This window comes from Rhineura floridana, chromosome 2, assembly GCF_030035675.1.
Source record: "Rhineura floridana isolate rRhiFlo1 chromosome 2, rRhiFlo1.hap2, whole genome shotgun sequence".
Classification (NCBI taxonomy): Eukaryota; Metazoa; Chordata; class Lepidosauria; order Squamata; family Rhineuridae; genus Rhineura; species Rhineura floridana.
In genome coordinates, this window is record NC_084481.1 from 138,414,002 (window position 1) to 138,434,210 (window position 20,209).

The following is a 20,209-nucleotide window of genomic DNA, read 5'->3' on the forward strand; positions in this document are numbered from 1 at the left end:
CAGTGGGACAGTACCTTCAAAGGGGCTTGCTCCATTACTTCAAAACAACTTGCTAAAATGGATCCCCCCCATTTTAGCAAGTGGTTTCAGTGTAAACTGCTTTGCACTAACAGGGCAAGCCCCTTTCAAGGGGCACTCACACCAGAGCTTTTTACCACTTCCACCCCATTTTAGCAAGCAGTTTAATGCAATCTCCTTTGCATTAATGGGGTAAACCCCTTTGAATGGGAGCTCTCACCTCCAATCAGCTGATTGGCACTGGGAGCATACCTTCAAAAGTGTTTGCTATAACCAACCCATCAGTTGATGGGCAGTTACAGTGATCACCTTTGAACTTATATTCTGAATTTATAATATTTTAAATAGTGTAGCAGGCCAGCTAAAAATCCTCTCCTTGGTGCTGTCTTCCCTCCCTGTTACGCACATGTAGCCATGATAACTTAGTATTCATCGTACAGCTTGGCTCAATAAGATAAGATAAGGGGAACAGAACACTGGTACATCTCTGTGCTCTCCAAGGCCTCAGAAGGATTAATACTGGAATGTATTGGCTCCTAGTATAAATATGCTGGTATGAGAAGTGCTGAATATTACCTGATTGGCTAGGAAATCATGTATACAGTGTAACCTCTATGTAATGTTTATGTGTAGTGCCCTGACTGAGATATGTTAATGTCTCTGTCCTGGAATGTATAAAAAACCCAGGCAAGCTGTGCCATGTTGCAGCGTTCCACCACACTCAAGGGAGACTGACCGTGCGCACGTAACCAATAAAGGCCTACCTTCGCTGCAACCCGGTGTCTAAAATTTCCTCAAGGACCCCAGGTCCAACAGATCCCAGAATTCCCTGTCAGTTACAAGTACCCAAGTGACAACTAATATAATTCACACAGAATGACAGAGATTTAAGGGCCTTTGAAGGTAATCTACTACCAATATGCAAAAATTGTTCTTATTGTTAGCAGAGCCAGAGGGAAAAACTCACTTCTCATTTATATGAAGGAGCAAGATGGGAATTAGAAAAAATCTGGACAGATAAACTCAACATCAAGATTTTTGGAATGCTGTCCAACTCTGGATGTTATGAGACAACTCCCACTGTGACCATTGGCCAGGCTGGTTGGGGCTGATGGCAATTAGAGTCCAACAACATCTGGAGGGTGGCACGGTCCCCATCTCTGTGTTAGAGCAAAGTGCTTTTACACATTTATGCCAAGTTGCCCCAATACAAGTTTCTGTCTTGCTCGTTCTTGTATTTCTAATGTATATACGACTTTAGGATACAATTCTTTAAGATCTCTATCACTTAGATCTTATTTTCTCTAGGTGTGTGTGTCTTTGTCTGTGAGAGTATGTCTATCCTGATTCACAGAATATGTATAAATTGGATTTTCAATCAGTTTTTCTAAATCAAAATTTACTAATTACAAGCTTCAACCACAAACATTCCTAGCCACCAATCTACAGAACTGATACTTGAAACTGTGGGGGAGGGACAGTTTAACCTCATTAGGCTGCCTGAATGGAAAAAATAATAAATCATATCATATTTTTCTTGTCTTTCTGTTTTCAAGTTTTTCCACTGGAAAAGAATGAGAAACTAATTTTTAAAGGAAAATATGTTCTCAGAAGCTAGCCCACCAACATACAGTCAGGATGCAGTTCCTATTATGCATTTTGTGGCACACACTTCCCTGATTTACATTCTTAGAAGTGAAGTCTAACCTGGGGAGCACCTTGCAAGATGCACAGCAAGTTGATTCATTTCTCATGTTATTATTTTGTTTGACATGGGCATGTGTTTCAGAAACTTTCTGCAGAATGTTTTGAGTAATAATGGCTATGTGGTCCTTCATGACTAGACTGTCTGGATACCACTGATATCTTATTGTGCATATCAGGAGAGAAACAGACAATTGTTTTGAAAAAGTAGCAAAATAGAGAATCAGGGCAGACAAACTCTGTAGAAAAACGTACAGTAGTCTACAAGTCAATTGGCTGAGGAGACATGGCTGCAACATCCAGCAGTTACTGCAGTGGGAGAATATGTAATTAGAGGAAAGGAGGAGAGCAGAAGCCACCCAAGCTGCTGGTGCCTTCAGAGGCACCCATGGTGCTGTCTGAAAGTCTGTGATCCATGGAGGAAGGACAGCAGATCAGAGGCAAGCAGATCTGTGCAATGGTGCTGTCAGTAACCTGTACTCAAGGGGAGTTGAGTCTTGATCCCTGCTGTTCATGACACAGATACTTCGGTTTCTGGATAGAAAAGAGAATGTTTTCCACAGCTTGAAAAGGAAGTGAACACACTAAAATGTTTCTCAGTGGCTAAGACAGAATCAGACTAGATCCCTAAATGGTCATAGAAGAGAGGAAGCCAGTCTCAGAACATTCAGAATAATAGATATAGTTATATAGAGATATATAAATATATGCATGCATATAACAAAACAGCCAGATAAAAATCTGAGGAAAAAACTTGTAATTAAAAGTTCTGAGAAAAAGCATTTCAAAATGTTTTTTGTAAAAAGCTTGCAGTCATGAACACCCTGCTTGAAGGATACCTGAAAATTAGCCCCCTTCTATTTTAAGAATAATCTGTTGCAATTCAAAATCTTGCAAACCAAAGTGCAGCCAAGGGACTTGCATTGGATGTTTAACCCTTTCCCTGTGCTATTTTTCTATGCTAAATCCACTTCAACTATGGTTTGCCTAGGCAGGAGGGTTGAAATACATTTTTTCCTTGCAGGGCAAGTAACAGCTGAGGGAAAGGATGCTTAAATCAAGAATATATTGCAGGTGAATAGAACCAAATAACCAAGAATATAGAAAAGTGAGCACTGCTGAAGCAGAAGCAGCTTAGCAGTCATGGAATAAGAGGAGAGGTCCTCTTACGGTTCCGGAATTGGTTAAGTACCAGGAAGTAGATAATAGGGATAAATGGAGAGTTCCCCCAATGGAGGGCTGTAGAAAGTGAGTTCCCATAGACCGGTACTGGGGCCTGTACTTTTTAACTTGTTCATAAATATCTAGAGCTAGGGGTGAGCAGTGAGGTGGCCAGGTTTGCTGATGATACTAAATTGTTCAGGGTGGTTAAAATAAAAAGGAATTGCAAAGAGCTCCAAAACGACCTCTCCAAACTGAGTGAATGAGCAGTAAAATGGCAAACACAATTCAATGTAAACAAGTGTAATGTTATGCATATTGGAGCAAAGAAATCTAATTTCACATATAATCTCATGGGGTCTGAACTGGCAGTGACTAACCAGGAATGAGACCTTGGGGTCATAGTAGATAGCTCAATAAAGATGTCAACTGAGTGTGCAGCAGCTGTGAAAATGGCAAATTCCATGCTAGGGATCATTAGGAAAGATTTTGAGAATAAAACTGCTGATATCATAATGCTGTTATATAAATCTATTGTGCGGCCGCATTTGGAATATTGTGTACAGTTCTGGTTGCCTCACTTCAAAAAGGATATCATAAAGCTGGAAACTGTTCAGAAAAAGACAACCAAAATGATCAAGGGGATGGAGCGACTCCCCCATGAGGAAAGGCTGCAGCATTTAGTGCTGTCTAGTGTAGAGAAACTTAAGACTGGAAAAATGAGGAACTGAGGAAAAGCAGCCCTTAATGGAAGCTGTGGCCTTCTAGACATTGTTGACTACAATTCCATTCAGTCCTGATCATTGCCAAAGCTGACTGGGGCTGATGGGAACGTCAGTTCAATAACATCTGGAGACCACAGGTTTCTTTCCATGGCACAGAGGCAACCCAGAATTTGCCTTGGAGGGTACAGAAAAAAGGAGCTGCAACCCATCATGGCTCATTGATGAATATACTTCTATGATACACGCAGCTATCACACCAAATCTTACATTTTTCACTGCCACCTAAAAATTGTAAAGTACATATTTTTGAAGTAGTCCACATACACCCACAATATCATCAACAATTGAATTTCTTACCCGTCCTTCACCATAAGGTCCCAGGGTGGGTTATAAAAGTATAAAAATATAATATTAACATAGGGTCCTCCTCTAGGATGCGCACCTTAACATGGTGAGGGAGTTTGAGAGTGTCGAAGAAGCTAAGAGCAATGCAGTCAGGAATCTAGACCAAGAGGCTAGACTCCTTGCAAGGGCACCCAAGGCGGAATGGTCAAAGCTGAGACACCAGACTAAGATGCATCCAAACTCAGAGGAAGGCAATGGCAAACCACCTCTGAATACCTCTTACCACAAAAACCCTATGAACAGAGTATCCAAAATGCAACACGAGATAATGCTGGAAGATGAGAGCCCCAGGTCAGATGGTACTCATCGAGCTACTGGGGAAGAACAACGGACAGGCATGAGTAGCACTGTGACTAATAATGCAACCGGGTCAAAGCTGAAAGGAAGCCTGGAGGCTGATGCGCAGAGATGCGAAAGGAGAGTCCGGAGTTGTATAATGTACACAATAGGGACATGGAATATGAGAAGCATGAGCCAGGGAAAGTTAGAAATTGTCAAGCAAGAAATGGAACGCATCAACATTACAATACTTGACATGAATGAATTAAAATGGACAGGAATGGAACACTTTCAATCAGGCAACTACAAAATATTTTATGCAGGAAATGAGAAATTAAGAATATGGAAAATCAGAGTAAAGCTAAAGAGGAACAACAAAGCAATCATAATTCCAAAATACAATCTAAATAACATCCCAGAAGAATATAAAGATCAAATAAGGAACAGATTTGAGGCTTTAAACTTAGTTGATAGAGAACCAGAAGAACTATGGATTGAACTCAGAGACATTATCAGGGAAGAATGCAAAAAGACAATACCTCTAGTTTAAAAGAGAGAAAGACCTCAATGGATGACTGACAAAACTCTTAAAATGGTTAAAGAAAGAAGGAAAGCAAAAGGAGAAAGAAATATGGTCAGAACCCTAAATGCAATAATACAGCAACTAGTACATAGGGACTTACTCCTAACTAAGCAGAGCAGAGGGAGCTGTCTCAGTTGGTCCACAGTGAGGAGATATAAGCAAGCCAGCTTTCAGAGAGTGAGCAAACAGGAAGAACAAACAGGAATTTAACAGAGGAGGCCAAGGGGGAGGTCCCTAAAAAAAAAAATTACTAATTCTCCTTGTACAGTGCACCGCATACCAGTGGGACTCCCAAGTTTACCCTGAAGTAGGACAGGACAAAGCACAGACCACTCCAAAACAAGCAGTCAGAAACAAATGGTAGAAGAGAGTACGGGAAGGATACTCCTGTGGTTGTGACCTGCAAGCTGATTTTAATAAACTCAGAACAACTGTAAGTACAGTTCCATGGCAAGCGACACTAATGAGAAAAGGGGTCCAAGAGGGGTGGGATTTCTAAAAAAGGAAATTCTAAAAGCACAACAGCAAGCAATTCCAACAAGGAAAAAAGGAGGAAAACAGCAGAAGAATCCAATGTGACTTCACAAAAAGCTTAAACATGACCTGAAAACAAAAAAGGACACAGGAAGTGGAAAGAAGGCCAGGCCACCAAGGAAGACTATCACGGAATTGCCGGGATGGTGTCAGGAAGGCTAAAGCTGGCAATGAGCTGAGGTTAGCGAGGGATGATAAAAGCAACAAAAAAAGCTTTCTTCAGGTATGTCCATAGTTAAAGACAGAGAAAAGAAATGGTGGCACTGCTACTCAGTGAGGATGGCAAAATGACAACAGATGACAAAGAAAAGGCAGAGGTGCTAAATTCCTACTTTGGCTCAGTCTTCTCCCAAAAAAGGGTGAATGACTCTCCCGGAAAACATAAAGTAGAAGGGGCAGGATTGGAGCTTGAGCTTGACAGACAAACAGTCAAGGAATACCTAATCCTTTGAATGAGTTCAAATCGGTAGGGCCTGATAAACTGCATCCTAGAGTATTGAAGGAACTGGCTGAAGAACTCTCAGAACCGCTCTCTATTATCTTTGCGAAATCATGGAGGACTGGTGAAGTGCCAGATGACTGGAGGAGAGCTAATGTTGTCCCTATCTTCAAAAAGGGCAAAAAGGAAGAACCGGGGAACTACAGACCAGTCAGCCTAACATCAATCCCTGGAAAAACTCTGGAGCAGATTATAAAGCAATCAATCTGTAAGCACCTTGGAAACACCTTGGGAATGCTGTGGACATAATATATCTCAACTTCAGCAAAGCTTTTGACAAAGTGCCCCAAGATATTCTGATTAGCAAGCTAGCTAAATGTGGGCTAGATGGAACAACCATCAGGTGGGGTGGATCCACAGTTGACTCCAGAATGGTACTCAAAGAGTGCTTATCAATGGTTCCTTCTCAAACTGGGAGGACGTAACAAGTGGAGTACCACAGGGTTCGGTCCTGGGCCCAGTGCTCTTCAACATTTTTATTAATGGATGAGGAGGTACAGAGTATGCTTATCAAATTTACAGATGATACAAAATTGGGGGGGCACAGCTAATAACATGGAAGGCAGAAACAAAATTCAAAGGGACCTTGATAGACTGGAGCATTGGGCTGAAAGGAACAGAATGAAATTCAACAGGGATAAATGCAAAGTTCTACACTTAGGAAAAAGAAACCAAATGCACAGTTATAAGAACGGGGATACTTGGCTCAGCAATTCAACATGTGAGAAGGATCTTGGAATTATCATTGATCACAAGCTGAATATTAGCCAACAGTGCGATGTGGCTGCAAAAAAGGCAAATACTATATTAGGCTGCATTAACAGAAGCATGGTTTCCAAATCGTGTGAAGTATGAATATCAATACTGTTATCAATATTTCCTCAATTTATCATATTTCCTGTACTAAAAGTCAAGAAATGAGGAAATGAGCAAGGTCACATACACCTCATCTCTGCCCCCCCTCCCCAAAATGTCATACCAGGGCAACCAAGGCAATTTCAGTGCCATGACCAGGCCTGAAAGAGGTGAGAGAATAGTTTCTTCCAAGCATAATTGAAGCTGTGCCGCTGCCACCCTCCTGAACACCATGCCCAAAATATCGCCACTGGATATCGCCACTGGAGAATAGCTGTTAAGCATTTTGGGGTGGGAGGGACTAAATGTTTGCAAACATCAGCCAAACTGTTTGGCTTAGTATTTCGTTATTGTTTCAGCTAATATGTGCAGCTAAATTCCTTGCACCCAAACTGAAATTTCTAGACCTTGTGCGTAGTTCACAAGGAAAGGAAGCTGTTTGGAGGGATAAAGCATAGTAATAGATGGGGACATTGACTTCAGGGACAGTGGAAGCGATCATTACTGATTAATAGGCCCAAAATATGTGAATAAAATGTCTAGTTCACATCCACACAATATTGCCATAACTGGTTATCAATACAAATCATAGAAGCTTCTAAATGTCTAGTTCACAAATATTCTGCACATTGTTTTCAGAACCTTCTTCACAAAATGTTGCATCTCAAAAAAAATCTTCCAAGTGTACCAACAACCCCCACTTATCATATTAAATGAGATTTACAAAAACAGCTGCAGCTAATTTTCAATAAAGTGTGCACAGTGCTACAAATGTTTTGCATGCTGACAGTTAATGTGGGGCAAGAAGCTGAAATAAGCCTCAGCAAGCTATGACTCATAAAAAACTGCAGGCATTCTACTGTGTAGCAAGAACGGTTAGTAAGCCATCTGGCTATTTTGTCTATTGAGTGTGCACTTGCCTGAGAAATTGACTTTTGGGAAATAATTCATGATTCTGCAATGAAAAAGTTCAGGAAAATAAAGGTTTAAAGTGAATTGGTCTATTTATAAAATGTTTGTAGCCATACTGGTCCATTAGAATGAAAAAAATATATATTGACAGGGCAATACCGTTATTAGGACCAACCAAAACTTTACGAAATCATCAACAGGCTTTGTAGGAGTCTTCTTCAGGTCAGATATTATGTTAAACAAAAATAGCAAAAAAAGAGGAGTGAGTGAAGTGGCTATGTTTTGGAACATGGTAGGAAATCCTCAGTGTGGGCCATGGTGTATTTTCAGAAATGTAGCAAATGTAATTTTAGATTACAGTAGAAAAATTTCTTTCATGATTCAAGAGATTATGTATGGGATGGGATCACTATGTTAGTGAGGTGGAGTAGGCCCATGTTACAAATTTATACTTGCTCCGCACCCCAAAAATACTTGTATTAGGTCTCTAATACTCAGTATTGATATCCTTTCACATGGGTTGAATAGTTTAATGAGCCAGAAATACTGTCATTTATACTATTTATGTAATTGGACGTTTGTTTCTTCTGTATAGCAAAACACTAGTCATCTTAATCCTTGCATGTATGGGAAAATACCTTTTCAGACTAGCAAATCATAGTGATACCCACAAATCTCTTTCTGCTGAACACTCCTTAGTCTTATCTTCCTGTTCCTGCAGTATATTTTCACAGCTTGTCAAGCATGTCATCTCGTTTCCATATCAAACAGAGAAGATGGAAGCAAGCTCAGGAATATTTCTAAAGAAAGCACTTTTTAAAAATGGAAAAGACCCACGAAGGCCAACCTCATAAACACTAATACCATAAACAGAGAAACCCAAAAAGTAGTACAAGGCAAGGTGAATGCATTTTATGCCAGTTTATCACATTAATATATGTACAATACAAAAGCACTAGAGGTCTTTCTAGAAAAATGAACCAGAGAGAGAGAGAAAGCATAAAAACTGGTAGATATTCAACCAGGACAATTTAAGGTTGTTCTTCAGGAGCGGCAGAAACAGGAGCAAATTACATACCTCCTCATGGCCAACAGCACAGGAAGATATATATTTTGTCTATTTGACTATTATATCTTTTGACAATACTTAAAGGAGTGGTGTCCTATCCTGATGGTAAGTGGGAGCCCATAAGGCAAGAGGGCATTCTGGGGGAGAGGAGGAAGAATCCAGCTGTAGTGTCAGACTGTCAGGTTATCAAGCAGCACATCAAGCTGATGTTGTAGGACTTTTGATATCTCTAAAGCAGAGAATTCCAGTACGGTCTAGAACTCAGCTGAGACCCAATATCCCTCTTGAGCCAGAAAACATATACTGGGATATATTGAGAAACATACTTTTTTTCCTGCTAAATTGGAGACAGTCTTAAGGAGTAGTCCTCCAGCCTGTAACCTAGTAATCTATCATTTCACAGTCAATTCCCATCTTACGTATTGCCTTCACTGGTGAGCAGACATTAGATAACATGAGGCCCATGATGCAAAAAGAGTCCTAGTGTCCTGCTCCAGGGTTGTGGTCATGAAAACATGAGTCATTCATGCTTCCTCTCTCACCCATGTCCAGAGAATGTCTGAAGCAAGCCAAAGTGCCAGAGAAAGAAGGCAAGAGAAGATATATATCAGGCCTCCTTACTATTTTATTCCTGTGCCTTGTCTTCTTCAAAGGGAAAATGAGTTTAATCCGAGACAAGGTAAATTTAAAAAGTGATTCTAATTCATGCCTTAGAATGTTACAGGACCAAAGGTTTTTGGCCTTTTGGGGGGTGGGGGATGGAGTTACGTGTCTGGTTGTTTTAAGATGCAGGTTAAGAAATTCACAATGACCACTTTTGATCAATTACATTACGAATGGACAGAGAAGGTTCACTAGAGGAGATAAATTTACCCTGTTCCAAGCACTTGCCTCAAAAAACCAGAGTTAGGTACAACAAAAATGGATCCCTTCCAAATTCACTGCACTCGTCACACATTAGCATTGTCACCAAGTGAGGGCTTTCCATTCTGTTACCAACAATACCTCTCAACAGTTTGCAATCAAGATAACGACATACTAGATAGGGAGGAAAACAAAGCCCTGTTTTGTTACTTATAAGACTAGGCTTAAAACTTCTGTGTTGCAGAAACATGACGGATGGTATCGCTATGCATGTTCTGCAACATGAACAATTTCTGCATGGCAAGTGAGTCAGTTTCTCTAAGGAAATCCAGGAAAGGAGGAGATAATCACGGTAAAGTTATTGACAAAATTCACTTATATGTAATCAAGAGGACTGTGTGAGAAACACAGAAATGTTTTGCAATGAGTATCCATAGGACCACCTCAGTCACAGAGACAGCTTTTCCAACTAGTCAACAGCTCCTCACACCTCACAAGATGCCATTTGTAGTCACAACTATTTATTTACATTTAAAATGTATATCCCACTCTTTGTCAGAAGACCTGAGTGGTTTACAACATTAAAAAAGATAGGTCATAAAACCACTACTAAACATCCAACTGTCTATAGACACAATAATGCACAGGGCAGGGATTTATATCAGTCAAAACGCATGACAAAAAGTGATACCATTCTCAACAGTTACCGATTTGGTCTTCAGCTCGAAAAGATCATTCATACCCAGCACAATATACTTGCCATCAGCCTAAGCAGTAGTATTACTGCAATTTATAGATGGCAAAGACAATCACAGCCAGAAGGATGATATTTTAACATGCTAGAAAGCAAGTCAGTCACTTGGGAACTTCACAATAAAGTTTCCATCTGTCTGGGTCATCTGAACTTTCTACATATAAAATCAAATGAGGATATTATCATTTATACTACCATGAAGATTGAACTTATTATGCACTCTGTTCTGCCTTTGTTTTTACAGAACATTTCTCACTAAACCACAATCAAGTTACTTTACAGAACACATTATTTACCTTCACAATAGGCAGAATCCCCTTGGACAGAGACATAACCATTTTTGCATTCACAAGTAGCTTGCGTGTTCCAGTTTCTGCACTCTGAGTTTTCACCACATCTGTGTCCTTGTGCACAAAAATTATGACCTGAAATATGAAGCACATTCAATATTGAAAACAATAAAAAGCTGAATCCTAAATTAGCAATTATGATACTTAACTTATACATACTAAGGAATCCTGGATCAGCACTGATACAAATTAATCTATACTTTTAACAATGTTTCACACATTTTTTCTGAGAAAATCATTTAACTTCCACACTAACATAATGTAGTTTACCTTTCCTTTACATGTGTGATTAGCAATGTTTACACAGATACAATGATTTTTTACTGCTTTTTACAAAAACTAATCATACCACTTGTTAAGAACACAACTGTGACAGACCCCAATTCCCTAGAGCAGGGCCACATTTTCTCAGGGGTAATCTGTGGGGAGGCACATGCCATAGGTGGGCACACCCAGAGTTGATAACAGGTGGAGCAAGAGACAAAAGTGTTCTGGAATAATTAATCCTGTTTCAATTTTCATCATTACATTAGAATTCCCAATCATATGCAGGTCTACTCAGAAATAAGGCCCATGGGGTTTGATGATGTTACTCTCAAATAAAAATATAGGTCTGTATTCAACTAAATTCTACTCAGACTAGACCCACTGTAATTAATGAACCTAAGTTAATCATGCCTATTAACTTCAATGGATCTCCTCTGAGTAGGACTAGCATTGAATACTTCCTATAGATTAAAAAAATAGTGTTTTTTTGTATAACAGGGCAGTACAGCTACTGCTCTGGAAAGCAAGGGGAAGACATTTCTGCTACACACACACACTACCAATTTATTTTTCGATGTGTGGGGGAAAAGAGACTCCAGTTCCACCAGCAATATAATGAAGAAAAACGTTCTTAAAATCCCATCAATTTATTTTTATCAATAAAGTGACTGCCCCTTCCAATTATTCCAATGCAAACTCCATGATCTGTAAACTCACCTGTGTGCTAGAGGATCATGTTCAGTCATGTTTATATGGAGATATTCTTTATTAAATTTTTAAGCCCACCTTTCCTCCAGAAGAAATCGAAGGTTATAAGAAATCCAGTAAAACTAAACTAAAATTAAAATTAAAATACAGAAGAATAGGCTTCTTCTCTTAAAAATTAACATGAACAACATGATGGGATTTAGGGTATTACTCCTTCTAAAGAGGACCCTCATTACTATTCCATCTAGCAACCCTTGTTTCAGTGTAAACAGACTAACAGTTAAACCATTATGGAATTTAATAATATTTATTAATCTGAAGAAATTGTTTGTGTGAACTTAAACTACAGTGTTACTGGATGAACTCACACTAATAATATGCTCTGTTTTTGCTTTGGAACTTCAAAGGAGTCAGAGATTATGGGCGAAGACCTTTCCTATTTAAGGCGGCACCCCCTCTGATTGGGGTGCTGAGTCAACTTACTCCGCACGCTGCAGAGCATGCTTAGGTAGTCTAGTTAGGGACAGTAGTGAGTCAGCATAGAGAGGTCTATGAAGTGCACTGCTTTCGGTGTAACCGTTATTCTAATAAAACGATAATTAATTCCAGTCTCGTCTCCGTCTCGTCTCTCGGACTCTGGGCAGGACACTCTTGTATCTGGTTCACATTTCCACCAAGCCAAACTCAAACGAATTAGCAAAAGATGGATCCAAGTTTCTCAACAAATCTGTTAATGGTAATAGTGAATCAAAGTCTTATTTGGATGACAGTGAGGAGAAAGTGACTTAACATCAAAACAAAAAGCACTGCAAAATAAAACCCAATTTTATTCTAAAATAATGCCTCAAATTATGATTTTTTAAAATAATTCTAATATTTTCTTTCATCCCTTTCCTTTATGTGCATGGTCAGAAATTTTTGTTCTTTCCTATTAACCTGGTTTTAAGCGTTCTAGTCTTATTTCTTTTTGTAAAAAAAAAATTGTGTAACCTTTTTCAACAAAAGCTTAACGGACATAATGTCTGTTGCTTCACACATTCTTGGAATCTGAGAACTCCTTCATATCAGGGATTTAAGAATCACCTTCAAGACTTACCTTTTTTTATACTTATAGAATTACACTTCTATGAAATGAACTTCACACATCCCAGTCTATATATCTTCACACTCCATTGCTAACAATTCAAATCTTTTGTACAACATTTCTCATATTATTTGTTGAAGTTATTCAAGAAGAGTGTGCAGGATCAGATTTTGAATTCTCCCCAGTAGCAAGGCATAGTTCCCTTTGATTTCAGAATTGAGGCCTAACACTTGATTTGAAACATCACACTGACTTTTATTATTTTAAATACTTATACAGGCTTCCATACAGTCTATGATGTATAAACCAGGTCACTGGCACTTGGGCTTGCAACATTAGCAAACTGGTGTCACACAACGTCCTGAACTACAGATTCCTAGCACTGATTCCATACCATTTCAGTTTGTTGACCTGGTTTTGGAGCCAAGAAGATGCTTTGGTTGCCCAGTGAGTTATCTCTAGCAATCTGCACTTGCTGGTTCTAAGAACATAAGAACATAAGAACATAAGAAGAGCCTGCTGGATCAGGCCAGTGGCCCATCTAGTCCAGCATCCTGTTCTCACAGTGGCCTACCAGGTGCCTGGGGGAAGCCCGCAAGCAGGACCCGAGTGCAAGAACACTCTCCCCTCCTGAGGCTTCCGGCAACTGGTTTTCAGAAGCATGCTGCCTCTGACAAGGGTGGCAGAGCACAGCCATCATGGCTAGTAGCCATTGATAGCCCTGTCCTCCATGAATTGGTCTAATCTTCTTTTAAAGCCATCCAAGCTGGTGGCCATTACTGCATCTTGTGGGAGCAAATTCCATAGTTTAACTATGCGCTGAGTAAAGAAGTACTTCCTTTTGTCTGTCCTGAATCTTCCAACATTCAGCTTCTTTGAATGTCCACGAGTTCTAGTATTATGAGAGAGGGAGAAGAACTTTTCTCTATCCACTTTCTCAATGCCATGCATAATTTTATACACTTCTATCATGTCTCCTCTGACCCGCCTTTTCTCTAAACTAAAAAGCCCCAAATGCTGCAACCTTTCCTCGTAAGGGAGTCGCTCCATCCCCTTGATCATTCTGGTTGCCCTCTTATGAACCTTTTCCAACTCTAGAATATCCTTTCTGAGATGAGGTGACCAGAACTGTACACAGTATTCCAAATGCGGCCGCACCATAGATTTATACAACGGCATTATGATATCGGCTGTTTTATTTTCAATACCTTTCCTAATTATCGCTAGCATGGAATTTGCCTTTTTCACAGCTGCCGCACACTGGGTCGACATTTTCATCGTGCTGTCCACCACAACCCCGAGGTCTCTCTCCTGGTCGGTCACCACCAGTTCAGACCCCATGAGCGTATATGTGAAATTCAGATTTTTTGCTCCAATATGCATAATTTTACACTTGTTTATATTGAATTGCATTTGCCATTTTTCCGCCCATTCACTCAGTTTGGAGAGATCTTTTTGGAGCTCTTCGCAATCCCTTTTTGTTTTAACAACCCTGAACAATTTAGTGTCGTCAGCAAACGTGGCCACTTCACTGCTCACTCCTAATTCTGGGTCATTAATGAACAAGTTGAAAAGTACAGGTCCCAATACCGATCCTTGAGGGACTCCACTTTCTACAGCCCTCCATTGGGAGAACTGTCCATTTATTCCTACTCTCTGCTTTCTGCTTCTTAACCAATTCCTTATCCACAAGAGGACCTCTCCTCTTATTCCATGACTGCTAAGCTTCCTCAGAAGCCTTTGGTGAGGTACCTTGTCAAACGCTTTTTGAAAGTCTAAGTACACTATGTCCACTGGATCACCTCTATCTATATGCTTGTTGACACTCTCAAATAATTCTAATAGGTTACTGAAACAGGACTTTCCCTTGCAGAAGCCATGCTGGCTCTGCTTCAGCAAGGCTTGTTCTTCTATGTGCTTAGTTAATCTAGCTTTAATCATACTTTCTACCAGTTTTCCAGGGACAGAAGTTAAGCTAACTGGCCTGTAATTTCCGGGATCCCCTCTGGATCCCTTTTTGAAGATTGGCGTTACATTTGCCACTTTCCAGTCCTCAGGCACGGAGGAGGACCCAAGGGACAAGTTACATATTTTAGTTAGCAGATCAGCAATCTCACCTTTGAGTTCTTTGAGAACTCTCAGGTGGATGCCATCCGGGCCCGGTGATTTGTCAGTTTTTATATTGTCCATTAAGCTTAGAACTTCCTCTCTCGTTACCACTATTTGTCTTAGTTCCTCAGAATCCCTTCCTGCAAATGTTAGTTCAGGTTCAGGGATCTGCCCTATATCTTCCACTGTGAAGACAGATGCAAAGAATTCATTTAGCTTCTCTGCAATCTCCTTATCGTTCTTTAGTACACCTTTGACTCCCTTATCATCCAAGGGTCCAATTGTCTCCCTAGATGGTCTCCTGCTTTGAATGTATTTATAGAATTTTTTGTTGTTGGTTTTTATGTTCTTAGCAATGTGCTCCTCAAATTCTTTTTTAGCATCCCTTATTGTCTTCTTGCATTTCTTTTGCCAGAGTTTGTGTTCTTTTTTATTTTCTTCATTTGGACAAGACTTCCATTTTCTGAAGGAAGACTTTTTGCCTCTAAGAGCTTCCTTGACTTTGCTCGTTAACCATGCTGGCATCTTCTTGGCCCTGGCGGTACCTTTTCTGATCTGCGGTATGCACTCCAGTTGAGCTTCTAATATAGTGTTTTTAAACAACTTGTTTTTAAACAAATTCTCCTGGATTTCAACTTGTTTTTAAACAAATTCTCCTGGATTTCTCAGTGGTTTTCAATATTATCCACAGTATCTGCAGAGATTTGTCTAGAGGATACTGCTCTGCAGAGAGCAGATCTCAGAGGTTGGTGCTTGAAAGTGGCCTATGGCTTGCTACAAGCATCTATCTTATTTCCCATGTAATTTAACATCTCCATAAAACTGCTTGGTGAGTCAGCCAGAGATTCAGGGTCATAGTGTCAACAAAATACAATATATATCAGTACACAGATATATTCTACACACAGATAACATTGATCCTGAATCTCTGTCCAACTTCAAATGTCAGTATACAGATAATATCCACTTGTCTCCATCAAATCAACATCTAACTCTTTGTCTACTTTCCATGACATCCTAGGAAACTGTGGAAGTTCTAAACCAGTGACTGAGAGTAGTGACAGATTGGATGGGAGTGCTCTCAATCCAAACTACATGAGGGTATTGTTAGTTGAGAACACAGACAATCCAAAAGTAAGTCCTGTCTTGGATGGGACAGCACTTTCCCCTAAGACATAGCTCTATTGAGACACCACTCCACAGCCAGGATGTGCATCTGGATCCAGCACTGTTCATGGATATGCAGATGGAGTGTCTCTTAGCAGCTTAAGCTCTGGTAACATCCGCCTTAGCTTACTGTAACATGCTTTATGTATGGCTAACTTTGAAGATCACTCAGAAATGACAAGTGTCAAGAACACAGCACTCTGCCTCACCATTAAATTATTATTGGTCAACTTCAGCTTATGTTATGCTGCCCCTCTGGGCAAGGTACAGGTATTAACAGAGACTTTACAGGCCAAGGAGGACCTGCAGGACCCTGCAAGGTGCTCTTCCAAGATCTGGCAGGAGTCCTCCCCCTCCCATGTCAAAGGGCAGTCATGCAACCCCAGAACCTGGTCCTGGCGTGTGGCTATGCCACAGAATTTCATTTATTTGGGAGTAACTTGAATTATTCCAAACCCAAACACCCTGCAGAAATTAGTATGAGGTTGAATAAATTCCAAGGAGATTGGAGCCCTAATCAAGGTAAAATTAGTCGTAACCAAGTCTCATTGAAAACAACTGTGGATCCACAGCTACAGAAATGTACTCAAGGAATGCTCATCAATGGCTCCTTCTCAAATTGGGGGAAGTAATGAAGGGGGTACCACAAGGCTTGGTTCTGTGCTCAGTGCTCTTCAACATTTTTATTAATGAATTGAATGAGGATGTGTAGCTGATACACAACTGGGAGGAATAGCTAACAAGTTATCTTGATAGGCTGGGGCATTGGGCTGAAAACAACAGAAGGAAATTTAACAGGGATAAGTGCAAAGTTCTACACCTAGGAAAAAGAAACCAAATACACAGTTATAAGATGGGGATACTTGGCTCAACAATGCTACATTCATCACAAGCTTAATATGAGCTAACAGTGCAATATGACTGCAAAAAAGGCAAATACTATTCTAGGCTGCATTAACAGAAATATATTTTCCAAATCAAATGAAGTACTAGTTCCTCTCTGTTCAGCACTGGGTAGGCCTCATTTTGAGTACTGCATCCAGTTCTGGACACTGCACTTTAAGAAGAATGCAGACAAACTGGAATAGGTTCAGAGGAGGGCAACGAGGATGATCAGGGGACTGGAAACAAAGCACTATGAGGAAAGACTGAAAGAAATGGGCCTGTTTAGCCTGGAGAAGAGAAGACTGAGGGGAGATACGATAGCAATCTTCAAATACTTCAAAGGTTGTCACACAGGGATGACCAGGATTTTTTCTCAGTCAACTGAAAAACCCACTGAAATCAAGTCATCCCAGAGTGCAGGACATCGTATAATGGACAGCTACCTGTTGGGAATGCTTTAATTTGGATTCCTGCATTGAGCAGGGGGTTGGACTTGATGGCCTTATAGGATCCTTCCAATTCTACTATTTTATTATTCTAGACAAACTGGAGTCATGCCCATTGGTTTCAATATTCCATAATTACAACTAGCTTTAGCTTAGACTGGGATATAAGACAACAATGTTCCTTTCAAACATTTTCAGAAATTTTGTTTAAGATGTCCCACATTTGTTTTGGTTTAATTCTTTCCTATGGCCTACTGAAAACCTCAGTGTCTCAAGTTTTGAAAACAAAGTTTCACGTAACATAAATTTTGTAACTGCTCTCTGAACAGGAGATAACATCTTAATATTGCTATTTCTAATTTCAATCCAACATAGATGACTAGGCAAATGAGCATGAACTACAACAACAAACAATTCAGAATACAAGTCCAGAACATTTTTTTCCAAGATAGCGGCCATAAACATGTATAATATCAACACATCTTAAAAGGTTTGAAATACAATTAGAGCTTTTCAAAATATTACATTGAAAAGGCATGTACAATAGATCTTTGACAGACTGGGTGACCTCTGTTCCTTCATCAAATATTTCAGCTGAATACTCTACCAGCTTTTAGAGCAATTTTTCTACCCTTGGCTTTCCTTTGATGAGGGCATTCTTATGTTTTTATCACAACTGCTTCCACAAGATTAAGTTTTGCTTTTTATGTTATTTGATTGTGCAATGACCCATTTATCATTTTAAGCTAATTATAATAGTAATCACATTCCATGCCTCAGGGAATAGGTAGACAAGCTTATTTCACATTGTTGAAGAATGGTGCAATTGGCTAGGCCCATATTCTTTCAAATGTGTTCCTCTAATTTAGATCTAGGTTACAATTATCCAAACCTCAAATTAACTTAGCAACCTAAAGCTTGCTCCAAAGCTACTTAGTCTGAAAATATATGCACACTTGGGAGTAAGACCCATTGAAATCAAGCAAGCATGGATATGGTTGGCATGGATATGATTGTTCTCACAAATGTAATCCAACTGTTTTATTTCCTGTGCAATTTCTTCTGACCATTCCAAGATACTGAATCACATTAGGTAATAGGTGTATGGCCCAATATCAGTGGACCATTGTTACACAGCATTTTACATGACCACTGCAACTTGAAAAAGGCCGCACATGTTACTTTTCTTGAAAACTCTTATCTGTGATCAATCAGAAAAGATTATCTGGAGAATGTAACTGAGTGAGTTTTATGTGTAAGCTAACCCTTAAGCCAGGGGTGGGAAATCATTGGCAGATTTGGCCCACAGTGCCTTCATATCCAGTCTGTGAGTTCTGTTTGTTGCTCTGCCCCCATATAGCAGTTAGGCTTAGAAAAAGGGGGAGCTTTTGCCCAAGCCCAATTGCCATGAAGGGAGAGAAGGGTGGGTGGGAGACAGAATGGTCAGTGTGTGAGAGCGAAAGAGAGACAATTAGGGATCTGAATGAGTGGGCCTGTGCATTAATTGATGGGGTAGGAGTAATAGGGAAATGGTGTGAGGTATGAGAAACAGAGAGAAAGAATGTGGGTGGTATTTATTTTTACTTAGGATTATCATCACTCCTCTCTCTCTTTAGACTGGGGTCACCAAGCTGACACTCACAGGAGCCATGGCACCTGTGAAAGCCTTCATAAGGAACCCAAAATCTGAGCTTTCTTTTTTTAAAAATAAGCTCTCTAGCTGTCGTAGAAGGAACGTTATGGAGCAAAATGTGCAGATACCCTTCTGAGTGATTTCTGTGAATTGAGCCAGCTTGGTTGCTCCTGCCTGTTAGTGTTTTTAGCCAATGAGTAAAATCAGAGCTGTGACTGATGTGAGTTGTTTGTAAATTAGTCAACAGGATTCCCTGGGGTACCAAGAACTTCTGTTTTCTCCTCCCCTTTAGTGCACTTTTCCTGCTTCTGTCTTATTGTCTAGTGGTATTTGGAATCTCCACAATTTACCCTTCCTTGTTCCCTAGCAACCAGGATGCATATTTCCTGTACTGGGTCCATGTGAGATCAGGTATTCCCTTGATGTTATTTTCTTCAAATTGTATTACACAATAAGTGTGGGTGGATGTTACAGGGTCTCCTCTCCAAATGGCAAATGTAAAATATGAAAACTTTGCACAGAAGCTTAGGTAGGTCTCCTACTGTGCAGGAGCTGATATCCAGGCACTCATTAAGAATTTATTGGATAAATAACTTACAGTGCAACAGTATACATGTCTTCTTCAGAAGTACTTTGTGTTAAATAGGGCTTACTCCCAAGTACAAGAAAGAGGCCTAGACTTTGGTTTAGGATTGGCATTGTGGAAAACACGGTTCTTGTGCTTTTAATGGTTATATCTCCACTATCAGAAACAGGAAGACATAGCTGACTTCCCATGGTGAAGATGTTGGTGTGGCGGGGACAGAGAAGCAGCAATGATTGGACTCTCCCTAATTTTGTGTTATACCCCAAAATGGCAGCCATGTTGTGTTAGGCCATGCCCCCTGGCATACACTGTTTTAAGCCACATCCCCGTGACATCCATTTTGTGACTGGTGCCCTCTCAAAATTCAATATGTGGCCACTGGTCCAAAAAGGTCAATGACCCTTACTTTAGATCATCACCACCCTGCATTTCCATCTTTTTCTTTCTCTTAAAATCATCACCAGTCTCCTGTCTCTAAGAGAGTAGAGTGGTGATGATATGAAGAGAGAAAGAATGTGGGGTGGCTCTGGCCTCATCCAAAACCAGTGCTCAAAACATGACTCCATGTCAACGTGGCCTTCAGTGGGAAAAGGTTCCCCACCACTGCCTTAG

At 40.1% G+C, this 20,209-nt stretch overlaps 1 protein-coding gene across 8 annotated transcripts in view; it reads right to left on the minus strand.

Annotated features, from left to right (window-relative positions):
- Positions 1–20,209, minus strand: part of NELL1 (neural EGFL like 1) — an 859,864-nt gene that overhangs the window by 557,275 nt on the left and 282,380 nt on the right. For all 8 annotated transcript variants that reach the window (XM_061610630.1, XM_061610631.1, XM_061610636.1 and 5 more), the window contains one exon: positions 10,659–10,787. In XM_061610630.1, coding sequence (XP_061466614.1) covers positions 10,659–10,787 — 129 coding nt within the window. The remainder of the gene's footprint in view (positions 1–10,658; positions 10,788–20,209) is intronic.